At 38.0% G+C, this 17512-nt stretch overlaps 1 protein-coding gene across 2 annotated transcripts in view; it reads right to left on the reverse strand.

The window, feature by feature from the left end:
* Positions 1-17512, reverse strand: part of SHQ1 (SHQ1, H/ACA ribonucleoprotein assembly factor) — a 92178-nt gene that overhangs the window by 52638 nt on the left and 22028 nt on the right. For both annotated transcript variants that reach the window (XM_037040969.1, XM_037040970.1), the window contains 2 exons: positions 11026-11153; positions 924-1078 (listed from right to left, as the gene is read on the reverse strand). In XM_037040969.1, coding sequence (XP_036896864.1) covers positions 924-1078; positions 11026-11153 — 283 coding nt within the window. The remainder of the gene's footprint in view (positions 1-923; positions 1079-11025; positions 11154-17512) is intronic.

Below are 17512 nucleotides of genomic sequence, written 5' to 3' on the forward strand. Positions count from 1 at the left end.
CATTATGACCCAATATAAATACATATAATGTGCACAATGAAAGAAAGTGAAAGAGATACATCACCTTATAACAGTGGCTTTTTCTGATTGCTGAGATTACAAAAAAATTTTAATTATTTTCTTCATGTACTTCCCTTTACAATGATATGAAGTATTTGTGTAATAAGGAAAAAGAGCATAGGGTCATTTCAGGAGAAACCCTTTGAGCAAGGACAGTTATAAATAGCTATAGAGCACATTAACCAGGAAACTTTGTGTGTGTGTGTGTGGTTTTCCAGCCTTTTTAAAAAATATATAGGTGAGAAAAAGTTTCCAAAATCAAATGTGGTTTAAGAAGCGATACAATATGGGGAGTAAGGGACAGATGGAGGTGCTGGAGCACATAAGGGCAATAAGCAGTAATGGAAAAAAATACAATAAAAAACTAATTAAAAAAGAAGAGATACAAGTCTATGTTATTATAAAAGTGCATTTAAGAATACTAATGTATAATAGAAATCCTTTTACAATAGGATTTCTTTAAAAGATCCCTATACTTTGCACTTGCTAACCAACAGCTTGGAAAAAGAATATAAACAGGTTGGCAAATCTTACCCCTTGCCAATGTCAAGTGTCATGTGGCAACAGCTCCCTTATCTGGCCAATTTTTCTCCTGAAATACCCTTTTTCTCTGTCCTCAGTTTTACTTCTCTACTTTACTGTTTGTAAAGACTAATACCAAGGGAGAAAAGAAAGAAACCAAGCAAGCATTATGCTTTAATGTTGATACCCATCACCAACAAACACGTGCAACTCTGCCCCAGTGTCCCCTACATAAGTGATCACAACAAGTCTTACTCTCAACAAGAGGTGTAATGTCTTAATACAGTTTGGTCAGGACAGTAGTAGTCTATGCCAACGAGCACAGACACACATGCACTTACATTCTTCTCTCCTTCATTGACACGAGTTTCATAGCAATATGCCAGAAGGATATCAATCAGACCGTAGTACACTTGATACTGAGCTCTCTTGTCCAGTAGGTAAGACTTATGGACAAATTTTCGTAGCTGATATTTCTCCTCTTCAGAAAAAGACACTGGAAGAAAATGTATTTAAAAATTAGATGTTCCAGGGAGAAGATGGAGGTGAGGTAGGTGGGAGCAGAGCACAGTTCTCCCTATGCCCAGATGGAACATCTTGCCAATCTTCTGAGGAACAGAGTGAATGGCCAAAGGAATCCCAGCTTACATGAAGTTTGGAGGCCAAAAATTGCAGAAGACATTGAAAAACAGGCAGTGAGGAAAGTGCACTGGGCCAGTAAGGTCCCTGAGATCTGCACAGGGACCAAGGCTGCCGCGGCTCCTGGCACAGCGCCTACTGCAGGATACAGGGAGGAAAGATCACCAGCTCCCTCCCCTACCAGAGCAGGGAGGGCAGCTTGGCACCAGGAGGAACCTAGATGCTAGAAGTCACTGGGGGGGCTAGAGACAAAGTGGGAGACACACAGAGGTGGTACAAATCCACTGTGACTGTGAACACTGGAACCAGAGAAATTGAGGTGCCAGACGATGCCTGGAGAAGGGAGGAGTTGGGTCATGTTGAACCCTGACTAGGATAGTCTCTGGACTGGTTGGAAAGTTGTGCTGTGTGAAAAGCCATGCCTGGTAGAATGGAGGGAAGCTACTTTGTATGAACTTTCAGCAGCAGCTGACACATCCTGAGGGAGATTTCAGCTGTGTGCACCCAGACACTGAATAGCTGAGCAGAACTGCATGCCCAGCACGTCTCGGGTTCCGCACCAGAGATTGACCACGCTTGCTGTACAGAGACTGAATGGCGAATTTGAGATTGGAAGCTCACGGATGACCTGGGCCAGTGGAGGCCAGAAAATTGCGGCCCAGACCTGGTCCCCATCCTCTCAAAACCATGAGAGAAAAGTGAAGACAAGCCCACCTCTTCCTGTGGCATAGGAAGACCAGCAGACCTCACTGAACAAGTTCAAAGTCAGCAGGAGCCTTATTATTATTTTTTCTTTTTTAGATCCTCTCTCCCTTTTTTTTCTTCCCCCACCCCACAAGTGAGACAATAAGACTTGGAGTCATGAGGGTCCAGGGACAGATCAAAAGCGGAGCGCAAGGCTAACCCCAAAAGACTAAGAAACCGAGACAATATCACTTTGCTATCCCACAGACTGAGCATTTTATTGTTTATGTGTATTATTATTACCTTTTCATTATTTTTACCACTTTTATTTTATTACTACTATTTCATTTCTCGTCCTTATGTTTAGTATTCTCCATTTTATTTCTCTGTTTAATTGCATTGTTTCACTGGTTTTCCTTATTCTCTATTGTATTTTAATTTTCCTTCTTTTACTTCATGCATCTACCAATAATACACTATTCTTGATCAGGTACTTTCTATTTTGGTTATCCAATCATATATTTCTTGTAATATTATTGTTGATCCAGTACTACTGTAAATAATTCTTGTTCCATACAATTGTACATACTACACAGCAACCCTCCCTGATCGTAGCCCACTTTGCTTTATTCCTCAGCATTATTATTGTTGTGGTTAACTCTATTCTCTCTCACGTTCTATCCTTTCTATCCTTCACTCTCACTATATCTCATCATCTAACCTTGCACAAGCACTCTGTTTTCTTAATTAACCTCACAATCCTCCTCCTCTCTAACAAGAGTCTTATCTCTCTTTCATCTTCTATAAAAAGTGGCTAGTTGGGTGAAATATCACAGTTAATGCTATACTTATCCAAAGAATCTCTTATCTCTTCTCTACCTGCTGGTATTCTAAATCCCATAAAATACTCTCCTGCTGTCTTAATCCATCTTGCCTACCCCCTGCCACTGATCACATACAAGAATATGTGGGAGCTGCGAACATCAGTATACCTGCAGGAGGAGAAAAACAAAAAGCAAAGGAACCACCAAAAGATAAAAACCCTAGTGCAACAAGGGAGCCCACATAAACAGAAGAAAGGGCAACCCTAGAGCATCCAGAAAAGGAATTCAAAGAGACCACACCACTGAACCTCATAGAATCCAACCATAAAGTCCGCCCTACAAAGACAGCTAGCAAAACAAAACATCAGAAGCACAAACACACACAAAAAGAGTCACCTAAAATGGGGAGAAAAAAAAGAACATACAATCAAAAGGAACGGAAGACTCCCCACTAAAAGAGCTAAACAAAATGGAGATAATCAAATGTCAGATATAGAATTCAAATTAATGGTTATAAAGATGCTCCAGGAACTCACAGACAACCACAAAGAACTGAATGAGAACTACATCAGCATGAAAAAGGAAATTGAAACTACAAACAAAAACCAGAAAGAAATGAATAATAAAATCTTGGAAATAAAAAACACATTAGAAGGAATTGCAAGCAGGCTGGATGAAGCAGAGGACTGAATCAGCAAGCTGGAGGGCAAGGTAGAAAAACACCTAGATTGAGCAAGAAAAGGAAAAGAGAGAAAGAAAGAAAGAACAGGTGGTAAGGGAGCAGCAAGACAACATGAAACATAATAACATCCATATAATAGGGATAACAGAAGAAGAAGAGTAAGGGATAGAAAACCTGTTTGAAAAAGTAATGATGGAAAAATTCCCAAATTTGGTGAGAGAAAAAGTCACACGAATCCAGGAAACAAAGCCAGTCCCAATCAAGAGGAACCCAAAGAGGCCCACTTCAACCATATCATAATTAAAATGGCAAAATTCCATGACAAAGAGAGAATCTTAAAGGTATCAAGGGAGAAATAGGAAGTAATATACAAGGGAGCCCTGATAAGACTAGCAGCTGACTTGTCAATGGAAACATTGCAAGCCAGAAGAGAATGGCAAAAATATTACAAATAATGAACCCCTGAGACCTGCAACCAAGACTACTTTATCAAGCAAGGCTCTTAATTAAAATGGATGGCCAAATAAAGAACTTCCTAGCCAAAAGTCTAAAAGAATACACCTACACCAAACCAGCTCTCCAAGAGATACTAAAGGGTCTGCTTTAAGAAAAGGAGCGGGGCTGGGGTGGGAGTTGGAAGATGGCAACGGAGTCAAGGAAGAAGATGTCAGAAAAGGGGGTTGCAAAAACTCTGGGAGACATACTCATTTCCTGCTCGGACCCTTATCATATGAATGAAACCACTCCTGGCAAAGCAGGCTTCACAGGACTTTTAGGAAATCTTTCTTATGCCCGATCACCCTGGAATTCGCTCTAGATGGCAAGGGGCTGCACTGCCTCCCCCATCATAGGTTTTCAGGCTTAAGTGGATTAGAGCCAGGAAGCGCTTCTCCCAGAGGACATGGGGACTCAGGCTATGTCGGAATAGCTGGGGAACGAGGGTCCATCACTCTCTCTTTGTTACAGCCCCTGAGTCCTTCCCTGATGGACTCCCAAGTGATCATGTCTGGCTTAGGTTGCCCCTCCTCTGAGGGGTCTTACCAGTCATGGACTATCTGACCATGCATTGGGGGCAGGGGAAGAAGCAGAAGCAGCACTTGCTGCCAGAGACAAGCTTTGTCTCTTTAGTGGCTCACAGTCTGGAGGTCACTCAATCAGCCTTATCCATGGGAGACAGTTACAACTCCTAAAACCAAGCAGAGCGGTTCCGAACATGCCCAGAAACCTTAAATGATGCATCAGCTCATCTGCATATTTATTAAGTAATCACACCTATATATGTTTAATGATTTATAAAGGTTGATCTAGGAACTTTAGGTTCTGATGTTATATTACCCACAGGTGCTTCCATATTTCATAAGTCACTTTCCATGACTCTATACATATGAAAAGCTTATTTGAATGAACTCTTCTGAATTACTGAATACTAGGTAACCCTAGCTTTTCCTTAAAACACCACCTTCTCTGAGTGTTTTTAAGTTCCATTTTGGCCTAAGGACTTCATTAATAATACAGACACAGTTAAGTTCTGAAATTCAAGCAAAAGAAACAAAAATGGTAAAGAACACTAATAACAAACCAGAAAATCACTAGAGAAATCAAAAGCGTGAGCCACCTAAAGCCTTTTTTATTAGAGTTGTAAATCGTATCAGGAAGAGGCTTGTAAATTGTGTGGGGAGGTTTGCACCAAGAGGTATGCCCGAGCAACAGCACTGGAAATAACTACAGATGCAGTGCCAACAATACTTGAATGATTGCCACCAAAAGTAACATCTGTCAAGCATTTGTACAACTTAGCTACACTACAGAGCAGCTTTGCATATATTTCAGCACAGTACAATTAATTATGTTTCTGTAAATAATGTACAGGCATACAAGAGCAAGCTGAAAGCTCCAATCATTGAGCATAGAAATTGGTGCCCCAGCACTGAAGCATATAGCCCCAAGACCATCTCCCAACTTTAAAAACCCTACCACTATGTTTTAAGACTGCAAAAACAGCTCCCCTCAAAATGGAAAGTGACCTTCTCACTTCACTTAGAACATTTCCTAGTTTAGTTACGTTTACATCTTCCCTTCTAAATCCCCCTCCCAAATATCCTTGTCTTCTGTAGGTCAACAATGGAATCATCCATGATCTGGGTCCTCTCAGAGGAATGCCAATCTGTATATTACACTGTACACTTTCTGGAAACAGATCAAGAGACCAGAAGAAACTGTGCTGCATTTAAACTCTTGGCCTGAACAGGTAGCCTTCTAGTGGCTACAACTTTCGAGTTGAGACTGATAGCTCTACAAACATGAAGAGCTCATTGGTGCCGAACAGGATTCCCTGCTAGGAAATTCATCAACTATAAATGCTATGTGGTGTCTTTTCTAGCAGTCATGTGCCAGATTCTTGGGCTGAAGTTGACCACTAAAAGACAACATGGGAAATATGGAAAGTCCATCCTCATGAAACCAGTGTTAAGCACAGCACTTAACACTACAAGACTTTGGGGAGAAAGATCAGGATCATGACAAAAGTGAGTATATTAATAAAAGTCTCTGCATTGTAACTTGGGGCTATGAAGAAAATGACAAGATTCATAACAGAGCCAAAAAGCTGATGTGGAATTTAAAACAACTGTAGCTTGATATTTTATGATGAGAATGAGTTAAGGGTCCCACACACTTGCACTGTTGTGTCTGTCCAGCAACATCGGACAAGAGAGCAAAGAGGCAACCCCACACGCAGTGACAGAGAGGAAGGAGGCCTGGGGGTGAAGAGGAAAAGGAAGGGAAAGTAGAGCAGCAGCGTGCTCCTCAAGAACTTGAAAGTTTATTCCTTGGCATATTTCTTTTCTCCCATATTTTATTCTGGTTTATCACACTTTATTTCTCTAATCTTGGGTGTCTCAAATATTTGAACAAGAAAAAAAATTGAAAGAAGAATTTATTAACAGAGAACTCTCTTTTAAAGCTTTGTAAATGCACAAAAATTTGCTGTAATTTCACAACAAAGCCATTCAATTTCTGACTCTCCTGCCACTGATTTTACTCTAAATAATTTCTAACAATTACAACATGCTAAGGATTTTAAATACATCATCTTATTCAACCCTCATGACTACTGTATGAGGCAGGTATAGGATTCCCACAGTAAGATCACAAAGCTAGCCTGCGGTAGGCCATAGTGTCAAATCCTGAGCCCTATATTTAGCTTATATTCTATCCTTAACTCTGTACTTGACGCATCTAGAAGAGGTACTTTCTGTACAACACAGACCTCAAGTTCTTCTAAATTAGACAATAAATGCTTGGTATTTTTAAAGGTGATTTTTACAATGGAGCACCACAATAGTTTAGCAGATTATGATTGTTCCTGAAGCACCAAGCTGGGTATATGCTGTGGGACAGATGAAGATGAAGGATCAGGAGGGCCAGTGGTTACAGAAACAGCCTGGCTTAATCTGTTAAACTTATACACAGAGAACTAATGCTCAGCACAGCTGACACAGAAAAAAAACACCTAGAACAAGCCACTACTGAGCAAAGTAGGACAAATCATAATTTAAATCAAAAGTAATGCCTTCTCTTGATTTTTACGGCAACGAGCTCACCCTTTCGGACAGAAAACTGAACTAGGCAGCCACCACTTCCCTCGCACACCACCACCCCTTCAAAAGAAAGCACTGAAACTGGGGAGGCTGGTTCAGACCAGTAGAGAGTCTTGATGATTTAAGTTTGAGCAAACTTTCTAAGCAGATCTACATGTCATATACAGCTACTACCTATATTGTGTTAGTAGTCCTATACCTGCAAATGTGTCTACATAATGTGGGAAGTTTCTGAAAGATTCTTAAATCAAATATAAAACCAAGAATTTATCAAAAACAATGTAACAAGAATCATTATTTATAAATGACTTGTTGCTGTCCAGCAGAGACAATTCTAAAAGATTACAGTAGCAATTTTTCAATCCAGTAAAAATCATCTAAACTCTAAAAAAACCGAATTACAAAAATATTTACTATGATATTTACTTATTCTATAAATACTTTATTGAGTACCTATTATATAATAGGCACTATGGTAGACACTAGATACAGAGCAAATAATAGGCTACTGCTATGCAGAAAATCAAAATATTGTCATGCAAGAGAGATTCTGTAGCTACTTGGAATTTAGTGATCAAAGGAGGCCACTCCAGAAAACTTTAAACAACCCAAATTTCCATCAATAATAAAACAGCCAAATGTCTGTCAACAATACAAAAATACAACAGAATACTAGGCAGACATTATAAATATCAAGTACAAGCCCTGGCTGGTGTAGCTCAATGGATTTATTAGCACAGGCTGAGAACCAAAGGGTTGCCGGTTCAATTTCTAATCAGGGCACATGCCTGGGTTGCAGGCCAGGTCCCCAGTGGGGGCCATGTGAGAGGCAACCACAAATTGATGTGTCTCACCTTCTCTTTCTCCCTCTCTTCCTTCTCTAAAAATAAATAAATAAAGTCTTTAAAAAAATAAAGAGTTAAAGAGTTTTGCCCTCAACGATTGGCCTAAGTGACTAATGCACGTGGAAAGCATGTATTCCAAAATTGTGCAGCTTTTGAATAAAGACTCCTTTTAAAAAATAAAGTATCAGAATCAGGTAGAATTGTAAGCGCTAATATAAAAAGATATACAACATATACCAAAAACTTGAGAAAATACTTTTAAGTATTATATTATATATATATATATAATACTTAAAAGTATCCCAAAATTACTAACAGCAATGACTTTCAGAAAGAGGAGTTTGGAGTGGAGAGATTCTATACTCCATTTAAGGTATATGTGTATGTATTCCTTTTATTTAAACACTGAAGTTTTATTTTTAATATATAAATAAAAGCCAAATCAGTATGACAGAAAACACGGGTCTTCTACTCTGCATCTATCTACAATTTACAGACTTTAATATACCAACTTCCCACTTAAAGAAGGTGGTAATGAAATGATCATCTAAAAAAAGACTCTGTGGGGACTTCCAGCCAAAACAAATGTATAGGTAGACATACTCTGCCTCCTTACAAAACCAAAAGAAGAACAACAACAAATTTAAAAACAAAAATAGCAAGACCTGACAGAATATCGAACTGTATGGAAGTCCAAACCAAGGAGTTAAAGAGGAAACATTCGCCCAGACTGGCAGGAGGGGCTGAGGCAGGCAGTCAGGGTGGAGAGGACTCCCAGCAAGGTGGCAGCTGGAGGACTGGGGCAATCGAGGCAGTAGCTGGCAAAGTGGGTGGTCCCACATTTGTGTGTGAATAAACTGGGAGGAACAACTAGGGAGCGAGATAGACTGAGACAGACCAGGCAACCTAGGGTTCCAGTATGGGGAAATAGAGCCTTAAAACCTCTGACTGAAAAAACCTGTGTGGTCTGAGGCAACAGGAGAAACTCCCAGCCTCACAGGTGAGTTTGTTGGAGAGACACACAGGGTCCTAGAATGTACACAAAACTCACCCACCTGGTAATCAGCACCAGAAGAGCCCAATTTGCTTGCGGGAAGAGAAGGAAGTGACTGAAAGCTTGCCCAGAGTCCAGCAAGCAGCACTGTTCCCTCTCAGACCCCTTCCCCACATGCAGCACCACAATGCAGCCATGTGGGTTGCCCCATCCTGGCCAATAGCTAAGGCTGCCCCCTACTACATAATAGACATGTTGAGACAAAAAAACATGGCCCAAATGAAAGAATAGATCAAAGCTCCAGAAAAAAATACAACTAAGTAATGAAGAGATAGCCAACCTATCAGAGGCAGAGTTCATAGAAATGGTTGAGTGGTTGCAAAATAGCAGAAAAAGTGAGGGCTATGAAAAGTGAAATAAAGGAAAATGTACAGGGAACAACAGTGAAGGGAAGGAAACAGGGACTCAAATCAATGGTTTGGATTAAAAGAAAGAACTAAACATTCAACCAGAACAGAATGAAGACATAAGAATTAAAAAAAAAATTAGGACAGCCTTAGAACCTCTGGGACAACTTTATTAAACATTCCAACATCCGAATCACAGGGTGCCAGAAGAAGAGGAAGAGCAAGAAACTAAAAACTTAGGGGTGGGGGGGTCATCAAGAAATATGTATGAAGGATACACGGACAAAGCCAAAGGGGGTGGGATCAAGGGTGGGAGATGGGGATGGGTGGGGCAAGGGGGACATGGTGGGATGAAAATGAGTAAATGTACTTGAACAATAATAATATAAATAAAAAATAAACTGAAAACATAATGGAGAAATTCCCTAATCTGGCAAAGGAAATAGACTTCCAGGAAGTCCAGAAAGCTCAGAGAGTCCCCAAAAAGTTGGACCCAAGGAAGCATATACCAAGGCACATCATATTTACATTACCTAAGATTAAAGAGAAGGACAGAACCTTAGAAGCAGCAACAGAAAAGAAGAGAGTCACCTACAAAGGAGTTCCCATAAGACTACCAGCTGATTTCTCCAAAAAAAACCTTACCGGCAAGAAGGGGCTGGAAACAAGTATTCAAAATCATGAAAGGCAGGGACCTACATCCAAGATTACTCTATCCAGCAAAGCTATCATTTAGAATGGAAGGGCAGATAGAGTGCTTCCCAGATAAAGTCAAGCTAAAGGAGTTCATCATCACCAAGTCCTTATTACATGAAATGGTAAAGGGACTTATCTAAGAAAAAGATAAAAAATATGAATAGTAAAGTGACAACAAACTATCAACAACTGAACCTAAAAATAAAAACAAACTAAGCAAACAACTAGAACAGGAACAGAATCACAGAAATGGAGATCACATGGAGTGTTATTAGTGTGGAGGGATTGGGGGGAGAATGGGGGCAAAGGTTAGGGGAATAAGAAGCATAAATGGTAGGTCCAAAATACACAGGGGGAGGTTAAGAATAGTATGGGAAATGGAGAAGCCGAAGAAGTTACATGTACAACCCATGACATGAAATATGGGAGGGGAATGCTAGTGGGAGGGCAGTGCAGGGTAGAGGGGGATAAAGAGGAGAAGAAAATGGGACAACTGTAATAGCATAATCAATAAAATATATTTTTTTAAAAAGACTCTTTGTGGATTACATTTGTTAAACATGGCACAGCTACCTACTGGGACTCATATAACCGCCCCCCAGTTCAGTTTTCATTAAGAACAAGTGGCCCACCTGCTCTACATAAGGTATGAGTATGATGAGGATGACTATTCCAACTTCTACATAAAATGAGTTGTGAACAAATTGAGAAGGACATATCAAATTCATTCAACAGACAAATGTAATAAAAACCTGCCTTCTTCCACACCATTGGCATAACTCAAATGCCCTTCCCACAGAGGAATGTTCAGATCTCTCAAGCAGATTCTTTAACAACTACCAATGTCCTATGTGTTAATGCCCTGAAATTTACTAAAACAATAAATAAAAACTTTAAAGGAACTCAATGATCCAAAAGTAAAACATACTTCAGAAGAATTTAAATGTCTAGTTATTGAGTCACATTTTCCAGCCCCAAGTTGAAGACCCCATTTCCAAAATTAGCAAACCAAAATAGTAGTATCTTCACTCTTATAGGTGGTAAACAAATGGACCCACTTTTAAGTTTCTTACCTAATGCAGCATGACTTTCTTGCTCCTGACTCTTTCCCAAAATGGTCAGCATTTCTGAATATGTATCAATCCACCAAGGATTATACTTCAAAATCTGTTCAATTACTTCATCTTCAAAAAAGTCAGCTCTGGGGAAAAAGAAACACCACCACTAAATGTCAGGTGGGCTTGCTACACAAATTTCCGCTGGTTCTCATGTTTTTTAATTTTATAACTCATTACATTTGCACTAGAAATATACATTAATTCAGAGTACATTTCAAGGAAAGATTGAGCACTGAATTTACTTTCTTCATGGTTAGTAATCGTAAAATAAAAAGTAAGCAATTGACTAAAAGGATATTTGACATTTATGATCACTTCAAATGGAAGGTACACATAGGCCAGTCTTACTCTGAAGTCCCCTCCCCTCTCTTGCAGTGGTTGGGATGAAGTGAAACCAAACAAACACAAGGAACTGAAGCCTAGCACTTGTGCCGGATTTGCACAAACCAAAGAAAAATAAACACGAGTGGAAAATTCAGGGCACTGAATATCCACACACAGGCTACACACACACACAAATCACTCTTTACCATGTACAGTCATATTTTCTACCAAGATACAACCTACTTTATTTAGTTTTGCTGATCTTAATAGGACCTTAATTTAAAACTACAGGGGAAAAAAGCAATATTTGTAGAGAACAGAAAATTAATTTTCCTGCACTTCACTTTCTCAGTTTTAACTGGAAAAATAACTGCTATATTAAAAATATACACTTGGAGGACACTTGTTCAGAAAATATGCTACCCTGCATTCTAAGTTACAAATTAGTATTCTTGGGAAACGTATGATAAGAAGTATACCTTATAGTGAAAAATTCATTCATATTTTAGTTAATTAGAAACTCAAGGGATTGGTTGTTTTGATTAACTGGATTTTCTAGCTGATAGTTTTATGACATCACTTTTTCCTATCAACTGAGATACCGAAATCTTTTTAAAATTAGAAATACCACAAATAACAAGTTCTTTGTATGTGCCAACTACTGCACTAAGTGCTTCTCATTCATTTATTTTTTTTTAATCCTCAGACTTTCCCCATGGGTAGGAGATATTCCCTGCCCACTTTACATTGGTGGAAACTGAGGGTCAGAAAAGTTGTAGATCATGGGCAGAGGCAAAAACCAGTAAAAAGTGTAGCCAGCATTTAGTCCCACTTAAGTCTTAATCCAGAATCCAAGCTATCAACCAATATATACATACTATTTTTATGCTTGAGAAAATAAAGTACATATTGGACAAAACTAAATAGTAATTATCTTGAAACAATAATTTTCAATATCAATTTTGGTCAGGTGCACCAAGCCCATGAGACTAGAATAAAGTAGTTGCTTTACAGACTAACCCTGTTAATAGTCTCTTATTAGCCACCTCCTCCTTTTTAAAGTGAAGGAAAACTCAAATTGATGGTTGCCAGATGAGAAGGGGGGTTGGGTGAAAAGGTAAAGAGATTAAGAAATACAATTTGACAGCTACAAAATAGTCACATGGATGTAAAATCAGCATAAGGAATCTAGTCATTAATATTGTAATAACTATGTATGGTGTCAGGTAGGTACTAGAGTTAGTCGGGGAATCATATTGTAAATTGTAATTGTCTAACCACTATGTTGTACAACAAAAGCTAATTTAATGTTGAACATCAACTGTAATTCAAGCATTTTTTAAAAATAAAATGAGGCCTGACTGGTGTAGCTCAGTGGATTGAGCATAGGCCTGAGAACCAAACAACCAAGGTTCAATTCCCAGTCAGGGCACATGCCTGGGTTGCAGGCCAGTTCCCAGCAGGGGACACACGAGAAGCAACCATACATGGATATTTCTCTCCCTCTCTCCTTCCCTTCCCCTCTAAGGATAAATAAATAAAAAGTCTTTAAGAAATTCCTCATATATCAATAATCACCCTAAATGTAAAAGGACTTAACTAATCAATTAAAAGGCACAGAGTAGCAAGTTGGATCAAAACACAAAACCCAACTATATGCTGCCTTCAAGAAACACATGTCAGTAGCAAGTACAAATAGATTCAAAGTGAAGAGGAGGAAAATGATACTACAATCAAATGGAATCCAGGGAAAAAGAGGTCTAGCCCCACTTAATCTGACAAAGATTTTTAAAAATGTAATAAAAGACAAAGATAAACATTTTATAATGATAAAGGGGACAATACTTCAAGAAAACATAACACTTCTCAATATACATGCACCCAATCTGAGAGCACCAAAATATATAAAGCAACTACTAACAGAAAAAAAGGGAGAACCGGAAAAAAACACAATTTATAGTATAGGACTTAAATACCCCACTGACAGCAATGTATAAATCGTCCGAACAGGAAAAAAAGGAGCCTGACCATTGTGGCTCAGTTGGTTGGGAGCCATCCATACCAAAAAGCTGCAGGTTTGATTCCCAGTCAGGGCACATGACTGGGTTGCAAGTCTGGTCCCTAGTCAGGAAGTGTGCAAGAAGTAACTGACTGATGTGTCATCCTCACATTGATGTTTTCTCTCCCTATCGTCCCCCCTCCCTTCCCCTCTCTGTAGAATAAGTAAAAAATAAAAAGAAAGCATTCATTCCCACCAGTGATTATTCAACATCTCAGAACCCTCTTTTAAATAAATCAATATGTATAAATATAAATAAATAAATATCCTCCTTATATAACACATTATACCAAATAGAGATAATCAATATTTAAGAGTTTTTCATCCCAGAACACAAATAATATATTCTTCACTAGTACACACGGAACATTTTCAAACACAGACCATATGTTGGACACTAAACTAGCCTCAGAAGACTGAGATCATACCAAGCATATTCTCCAACCACAATGCTTTCAAATTATAAATAAACTGAAAGAAGGAGGAGGAAAAACCAGAAATATGTGGAGATTAAAACAACATGCTACTAAATAAGGACTGAGCCAAAGAAGAAATAAAAGATCAAAAGATACATAAAGATAAAATACAATAACAATACAACATAGCAAGATTTGGGGGTTATAGCAAAAGAGAAAAGTTTATATTATTACAGGCTTCCCTCAAGAAACATCAAAAATCTCAAATAAACAAGCCAACATTTACTTTAAAGGACTACAAAAGAAGTACAAATGAGGCCCAAAGTCAATAGAAGGAAGAAAATAATAAAAATTACAGTGGACTCAAACAAAACAGAAAATAGACAACAACAAAATAAATGCAACAAAAACGTGGTTCTTAAAGATTAATGAAACTGACAAACCTCTGGCTAGACTCACTAACGAAAAAAGAGAAAAGGCTCAAACAAAATCAGAAATGAATTAGAAGTTTCAACAGATACCACAGAAATATTAAGAACTATACGAGAATACTATAAAAAGCTATATACCACCAAATTCAATAACCTAGAAGAAATGAACAAGTTTGTAGAAGTATATAACCTTCTTAGAATGAATCATGACATGAAGAACTGGAAAACCTAAATAGGCTGATCAACAGTAATGAAATTGAAATAGTTGTCAATGACCTTTCAAGAAGTAAAGGTCCACAACCAGGTGGCTTCTCTAATGAATTCTACCAAACATTGAAAGATTTATACCTACCACTCTCAAACTCTTCCAAAAAACTGAAGAGGCAATACTTCCTAATATGGCTAACATTAGCCAGACAAAATCACACAAAACAAAAAATAAAATTACAGACCACTATCTCTGAAGAATATGGATCCTAAACAAAATACTAGCAAATAAAGTACAAAACTACAGTAAAAAGTAGGACATATTCCAGGAGCACAAGAATGCCTCAACATATATAAATTGATTAATGTGATAACCACATTATCAGAATAAAGCATAAAAACCAGACTATCATATCAATAAATTAAAAAACACATTTAACAACTTAAAATAGCCATTTATGATGAAAACACTCGATAAAAGAGGTGTAGAAGGAAAGTTCCTCAACATAATGAAGGCCACATATGACAAACCCTCAGCTAATATTATACTTAATGGTGAAAAACTGAAAGCTTTTTCTTTAAGATCAGGAACAAGACAAGGATGTCTACTCTCACTGCTGTTATTCAACATGGTACTGGAAGTTCTAGCCACAGCAACCAGAAAGAGAAAGAAATAAAAGGCACTCAAATTGGAGATAGAGAAGTAAAATTATCACTCTTTGCAGATGATATGTCTCTTTACACATAAAACCCTAAAGACTCACCAAAAAAACTATTAACGACAATAAAAAAATACAGTAAAGAGGCAGGACAAACACAAAAAATCCATTGTGTTTCTATATACTAACAACAAAATTTCAGAAAATAAAATGATTCAAGGGAATAACTTAGCAAAGAATGTGAAGGATCTACACACTGAAAACTACAAGGCATTACTGAAAGAAACTGAAGATACAAAGATGAAATGGAAAGATATTCCATATTCATGGACTGGAAGAATCAACATAGTTAAAATGTTCCTATTATCCAAAGCAATATACAGATTTAACGCATTCCCCACCAAAATCCCAATGTAGTTTTTCAAAGAAGTACAACAAAAAATCATCAATGTACATGAAACCACAAAAACACCTGTAGAGCCAAAGCAATTCTGAGAAAAAAACCAAAGACAGAGGCATCATACTTTCTACTACAAATTATACTACAAACTTACAATAATCAAAATAATGATATTGTCAAAAAAAAAAAAAGAGCCCTGGCTAGTGTAGCTCAGTGGATTGAGCGCGGGCCTGCGAACCAGAGGATCGCAGTTCGATTCCCAGTCAGGGCACATGCCTGGGTTACAGGCCGGTTCCCTGCAGGCCAACTCCCAGCAGGGGACGCACAAAAGGCAACCATACATTGATGTTTCTCTCCCCCTCCTTCCCCTCTAAAGATAAATAAATAAATAGAAATCTTAAAAAAAAAAAGACACACAGTCCAAAGGTCAGAATTGAGAGCCCAGAAATAAAGCTACATGTATATGTGGAACTAATTTTTCACAAAGTAGCCAAAAACATACAATAAAGAAAAGAAAGCCTCCTCAATAAATATGGTTGAGAAAACTGGAAAGCCACATGCAAAAAAATAAAACTAGATGGCTAGCCCAGGTCGAGTAGCTCATTTGGTTGGAGCATTGTACCCAAAATGTTGGGGGACAATTCCCATTCAGAGCACATACCTAGGTTGAGTTCGATCCCTGGTTGGGACACACATGGGAGGCAATATCTCGTGTGTATGTGTGTGTGTGTGTGTGTGCATGTATCTCTCTCTCTCTCAGATCAATAAACACATCTTTGGATGAGAATTTTTTTAAAAAAATTTAAAGCATAGATTGCTGTTTGTATATACAAACATTAGCTCAAAATAGGTCAAAGCCTTGAATATAAAATGTAAAACAATGAATTACATAGAAGACATAGGTACTAAATTTATGAATCTTGGTCTTAGAGATGATTTTATGAATTTCATCCCAAAGGCAAAGGAAGTAAAGGCAAAAACAAATAAATGGGACTATAGCAAACTAAGAAACTTTTGCACAGCTAAAGAAACCTCAACAAAACAAAAAGGAAACTAAACGAATAAAAGATTTTTGCAAACAATAGCTCTGAAAAATATATAAACAACTCACAAAACTCAACAATGACAAAAACAAAACCCAATTTAAAAAGAGGTGAAGGATCTGAACAGACCCTTATCCTGAGAAGACATACAAATGGCCAACAGATACATGAAAAGATGATCAAGGTCACTATTAGGAAAATACAAATCAAAACCACAATGAAATACCACCTCACACCTGATAGAATGGCTATTATCAACAAAACGAGTAGTAACAAGTATTGGAGAAGTTGTGGAGAAAAAGGAACTCTCGTTCATTGTTGGTAGAAATGTAAACTGGTACAGCCACTATGGAAAACAGTATGGAGGCTTCTCAAAAAATTAAGAATACAGTTACCATATAACCCACCACCCCTCTTTGGGTATTTATCTGAAAAATTTGAAAACACTTATTCTTACAGATATATGCACCCCTATGTTCACTGCATTTATTAGTCACAGTGGCCAAGACATGGAAACAACCTAAGTGTCCTTTGATGTATAACTGGAAAAAGATGTGATACATATACACAATGAAATTTTACTCTCATAAGAAAGGATGAAATACTTCCATTTGTGACAACATAGATGAATCTTGAGAGTACCATGCTAAGCAATGTCAGATGGGAAAGGACAAGAAACATATGATTTCACTCATATGTGGGATCTAACACAGAAAGTAATAAATGAACAAAATAAACAAAGTCAGACACAGACAGCAGACAGCAGTATGATGGTTACCAGAGGGAAGGAGGTGGGGGAGGATGAAGAGGGTAAAGGGGGTCAAATATATGGTGACAGGAGACTTGAAGTTGGTTGGTAAACACATGATGCAATACATATATGATGTATTTTAGAATTGTATA

Source organism: Sturnira hondurensis, unplaced genomic scaffold (assembly GCF_014824575.4).
Source record: "Sturnira hondurensis isolate 20B ecotype Veracruz unplaced genomic scaffold, ASM1482457v3 Scaffold0002840, whole genome shotgun sequence".
NCBI lineage: Eukaryota > Metazoa > Chordata > Mammalia > Chiroptera > Phyllostomidae > Sturnira > Sturnira hondurensis.